At 55.4% G+C, this 5,185-nt stretch overlaps 1 protein-coding gene across 1 annotated transcript; it reads left to right on the top strand.

Moving 5' to 3' along the window:
• Positions 1-665: 665 nt before the first annotated feature.
• LOC123450804 lies at positions 666-2,963 on the top strand. Its single transcript, XM_045127888.1, has one exon. The coding sequence runs from the start codon at positions 666-668 to the stop codon at positions 2,823-2,825; it is 2,160 nt and encodes a 719-aa protein (XP_044983823.1). The 3' UTR covers positions 2,826-2,963.
• The last annotated feature ends 2,222 nt before the right edge of the window (positions 2,964-5,185 follow it).

Below are 5,185 nucleotides of genomic sequence, written 5' to 3'. Positions count from 1 at the left end.
TGCGGGTGGGAGATCCTGCTTTGTCCGGGCGGTGGCCCGGCCGCGGTGCTGGACCGGTCGGATGACTCGAGTTCTCTTCTTTCCGGAAGGGACACTTTTCGCGGTATTCAAAGCCAAAGATGATGATGGCTGTTGTAGGTGTGTTGGATTGATGTCCATGCCCTCTCAACGCTGGTGTCAAGAAAGGAGGAAGCAGCATGGCGGCAATTGTATCGTGGTCGAAGATGATGACCTGCTTACGACTCGTTGCAGATCCTTCTGCTGCAGGGGTCTTCTCTCAAGATTCAGGGATAAAGACAGAGGGCTCCGGAGATCTTCTTGTTATGGTTGTCTTGAGTACTTTAGGTGTTCATGGTTTTTTGTGTTTGCGTTTCAGTATGCTTGTAAGGGTTAACTTTTTTATACTGATTCGTAGTAGTACGAATGAAAAAGCTCTCTAAAAAAAAGGAGGTGCGTGTCCATCTCAGAATATCTCCAAACGGACACCCACCCTCATGCACGCAAGCAATAAACCACCACGTTTAAAATGCCCCCAGTCATCATCACATGCATGCATTGGACTCCCGCCTACAAATAGCACCGAGGTAGCGCCGAGACGCACACACACCAAACTTGGCCACTGCAATCATCAGCACACGCTAGTGAAGTAACAGCACTTGGAGCCAATGGATCGTCGCGCCCCGAGCTTCGCCGCCCAGAGCATCCGTGTCAAGATCCCCGACCAGCTGCCCACGCTGTTCGAGCCGCAGAAGGCCATGCCGTACCCGCGCACCACCCGCTCCGGCAGCAACCCTGAAGCTGAAGACGGTGCGCGGCCGTCGCCGGAGCGTCGCCTCACCGTGCTGGCCCTGCAGCTGGCCGTGCTCGAGAAGGCGGCGAGCCGGCTGGGCACGCTGGCCTTCGTCTGGGCCACGGTCGTGCTGCTGGGCGGCTTCGCCATCACGCTGAGCGGCACCGACTTCTGGTGCATCACCGGCCTGCTCCTCATCGAGGGCACCCGCATCCTGGGCCGCAGCCATGAGCTGGAGTGGCAGCACCACCAGGCCTCCCGCGCCGCCGTCCCCGCCTTCTTCTGGATGCAGCTGCTCTCGGCGTCGGCGTGCGTTTCGCTCTCCCTCGTCCGCCTCATCCACCAGCACTACGGCGGCACCGAGGAAGCCCGCACCAACCGTGCCGCGGCGCTCAACATCTTCTACGGCCTCGCGCTCGCGGAGGCGCTGCTGTTCCTTGCCGAGAAGGCGCTGTGGGAGTGGAAGGTGGGCCACCGCCGCCTCCTCGAGTGCGTCGCCGACGACTGCAACCTCGCCGGCGACTACGGCCAGGTCGCCGTACGCCGCTTCTTCTACGACTCCTACTCGCGCTGCCTCGACGGCAGCATCCTCGACGGCCTCCACATGGGCCTCGTCTCTTACGCCGACGACCTCATCACCGCGGGCTCGCACGAGGAGCAGAGCCTCGGCGCCGGCATCCTCGTCGCGCTCGCCGAGTCTGACCGCTTCGCCGACGCCACGCTCCGCAGGATCGGCGTCTCCGCGCCCACCATCGAGCGCCTCATCGATATGCTCAGCTGGAAGGGCTCCTCGGAGCGCGATGTCCGCCGGTCGGCGGCCGTCGTCGTGTCCATGCTCACTGGGAGGAAGCTCGTCGCGCTCCGTGTCACCGGCATTCCAGGCGCCATGGAGTCCGTCGCGTCGCTCCTTTACGCCGACCTCGACGAGCTCAACATTCTCGGCCTCTCCATCCTCAACAAGCTGGCGCAAGACCACGACAACTGCGACAAGATCGGCAAGACCAGAGGCCTCCTCGAGAAGATCATCTCCTACTCCAGCATCGACCATGCGCTGGCGGCGACCACGCCGAGGGACATGAGGCTCAAGGCGGTCAAGAAGTCGCTCCGCGTGGTCAAGAGGCTGGCCGGCACGACGGGGTACACCGGGAAGCTGCTCCGACGGGAGCTCACCGACATCGTCTTCACCGTGAGCAACGTCAGGGAGATCCTGCGGTGGCACGAAAAGAGGGTCCCGTCAGAGCTGCATCAGCTGGCCATCCAGATACTCACGAGCCTCGCCATGGACGAGGAGGCCAGGGAGATCATCGGCGGGACGGGGGACGTGGTGAGCGTGCTGGTCACCACGTTCTTGCCGGAGGAGTGTCAACAGGCGGACGCTGTACGGATAGAGGCCGGCGAGGCGCTCGCGATGCTGGCCCTGGAGAACAAGAAGAACTGCGGGGCGATCCTAATGGCTCTTGGCGGAGGGATCGGGCGTCTCGTTGATGCGCTGAACGACCCCGTCGTCGTCGTCGGTGCCGCCAGGATCATGCACAACCTCTGCTGCTACTCGGGTGACGAGTGGCAGCTCCAACTGAGAGGGGTCACCGTCGGCGCAGCCAAGGTGCTGCGGTGCATCACGGTGGAGAAGGCCAAGATCCTCAACATCTTTATCGGGCTCGCGGCGCAGATGCTCCGGTTCATGGAGCCAGGGGAGCTCCGGGGGAGCCTCGCCGCAGCGCGCGTGGTGGACACGGTGCTGGCGAGGTCGCTGGTGCAGGTGCTGCGGGAGTACAACCGCCCGTCCATGGACGTGCCCCGGGCCCGACGGTACACCATAGAGCTTGCCATGGCCATGATGCGGTCGGACGCGCGCTACGTGTCCCTGTTCGTGGAGCTCGGCATGGACAGCGAGCTGAGGCACGTGGCCAGGACCACCTCGCAGCTGGAGTGCTTCAACGTCTTCTCCGGCAGCGTCGGGCTCAGCCGCCGCGACACCAGCGTCTGTTCCCTCGTCAAGTCGGCGTTGGAGTTGATGAACAAGGGCTGGAATTAAGCCCTGAAATTACCACATATACTGCAGACTGCTATCTCTTGTAATGTTCGTCTTTCTATGCATTATGATTTGGTACTCATCGTGTATCATCTCACGCTACTTCCACTAGAGTAGTGCATTCTGTAAAAGTATAATGTGTGGCACGGTAAATCGATCAATGTAAGAATAATTTATTTATTTTCTAGAATACACACAAGTATATGCATCCTAAAACAAGATTCGTGCTCGAACCCCCGCGCTCTAAGCAATTTGGGTTTTCTGGCCGTTGGATCTTGTGTTTGGAGAGATGTCGGCCGGATCCAAAACCGTGTGCAGTTGAAATTCGCTCGGAAATCCTCTCTCATCGCGTAGTGATCCAGCCAGTTGTCGCTGACATGTGGGGCTTTCGATGGCTGGCCCCCGTATGTCATCAGCTGTGGCTAGAAGGGGCTCGCGTGCGGAGTGGTTGCGGCGGCGGGAGGGCATGCCACCGTCGATAAATACGCCTCCCCGCCGAGGGTATTTATGATTTTTTGCCTCCTATCGCGGGCCTGCTGTTTGCTCGCTGTTTTCCAACTAGAAGTCCTTGCTGTGTGGGCCTTTCGCTGGTTGGGGCCCATATGTCATTTGTTGCTCCTAGATGTCATGCGCGTGTGTGTGCTTTTTCGCTCGTCAGATCGGCCGGGAGGCATATGAGGCCGTGCGCTCGGGCACATCGATTCGTGCTCTCACTCGCTCGTCCGACTAGGGTTTCTGGACCGAGCGCTCTTGCTCCCAATCACCGGCGCCGCCCCCACCGCTCTTCCTCCTCGACCTGCCTCCGTACTTGGGGTGGGACAGACAGCCGATGAATAGGCGATGGTTCATGGCTTTCCTACCTCTCCTGCTCCTTACTTTTCTATATGCCTCACAGTTAGGATGACAACATGGTGTGGAGAGGGACCTGCTTTGCGAGCTGACTGGAGAGGGAGCACACCGGAGAGGGATGGCTGAGGTGATTATTTGGTCGTCTGATTACCCATTCGTTTGTGATGTGCGTGTGCTCATCGAGGGCTTTGTTGTTTTTCGAGGATCTGTCTAGGTCTGCTTGTGTTCTTTGATCTCGGTCCTCTGTGTTCGAGGTTGCCGGCCTGGTTCCTTTGCAGGTGATTCTCTCCTCTTGCTTATCCTCTCTGGTTATTTTGTAGGTTTCTTAGATGTGTATACGTCTGTGATCTGAAATTTATGGATGTGTCCAGGTTCGTCTGGTTCAGTAGCACCTACGTGGGGTCTCCTTTTGTTCTCGGTTGCCGATCTGGTTGCTTTGCAGGTGATTCTCTCCTCTTGCCTGCCCGCTCTAGTGATTTTGTAGGTTTTTTATGTGTACATGAGTGTATCTGAACTGCCCGCTTGTGTGATTGTCTTAGGTTGTTTGGAAGCCGTGTTGCTCGAGGAGGACGAGGGGCTTTACTTCCAGGTGATTCTTTCCCTCGTCGGACCGATTCACTATTTTTCTAGGTTTTCTTGTATGTGTGTTATATGTTGTTTGCTTGTTTCCGTCAGGGATGTTTTCATGCGTGGCTAAGGTAAAGTACATGTTGTGTGATGTCTTTGTTAGATGTGTTGTTTGTTTTTTTTGTTAGGAAAATCCTCATGTTAGGCTAAGGTAGAGTCCACCTTGTGTGATTCTTATAGGTTGTTTGGCTGTCTGTGTTAGCTATGTTGTTTGTTTGTTGTTTGGATGTATTTGTTAGCTATGTTGTTTGCTTGTTGCTGGCAAGGATATTCTCATGTTTGCCTAGGTTAAAGTTTAGCTTCTCTGATTCCTCTAGGTTGTTTGGCTGTCTCTCTTAGCTGTGTTTGTTTGCTTGTCCCTATCAAGGAGGTTTAATTTCCTTGCTTAACTTTCATAGGTACCTATCCAATGTACATTCTTTGTTGTTTTTTCCTGCTTAACTTTCTTAGGTACCTATCCATTGTACATTCTTTGTTGTCTTCCTTGTTTCTCCCATGCCTTGTTTTTTCTGTCTCGGAAGCATCTTTGGTTTGTGCTCGTTTTCCTTGTCCTGGACTATAAGGGGCTGATGTCCAGTTATATGGGTCACTTGTTGTTACTTGTTTGGTTCATGCATTGTTTATGTCATTCCTATTTGAACTGGCCTCTCGTGTGATTCTTCTAGGTTGTTTGGAGCCCGCGCTCCCGAAGTTGCCTCAGCTCACAAGTAGATTTGGTGTTGGTAGTTGTCACACAGCTCACTAGTAGATTTGGTGTACTACACATCATATATAAATGCTGTGTGTAGCCAAAGATTGACTACCTCTTGATGGACAGATTCACTTGATTGTGTGACCTGGATTTACGATGCACTTTTTATAGTATAGAAGATGCACGAGGCATATGG

This window comes from Hordeum vulgare, chromosome 4H, assembly GCF_904849725.1.
Source record: "Hordeum vulgare subsp. vulgare chromosome 4H, MorexV3_pseudomolecules_assembly, whole genome shotgun sequence".
NCBI classification, from domain to species: Eukaryota; Viridiplantae; Streptophyta; class Magnoliopsida; order Poales; family Poaceae; genus Hordeum; species Hordeum vulgare.
The sequence above is the reverse complement of the archived record's forward strand: the minus strand, read 5'-3'. Positions and strand labels throughout refer to the sequence as shown.

Bases quoted from the DNA above. Each gene is read 5' to 3' on its own strand.
- LOC123450804 (XM_045127888.1), top strand. From the start codon at position 666: ATGGATCGTCGCGCCCCGAGCTTCGCCGCCCAGAGCATCCGTGTCAAG.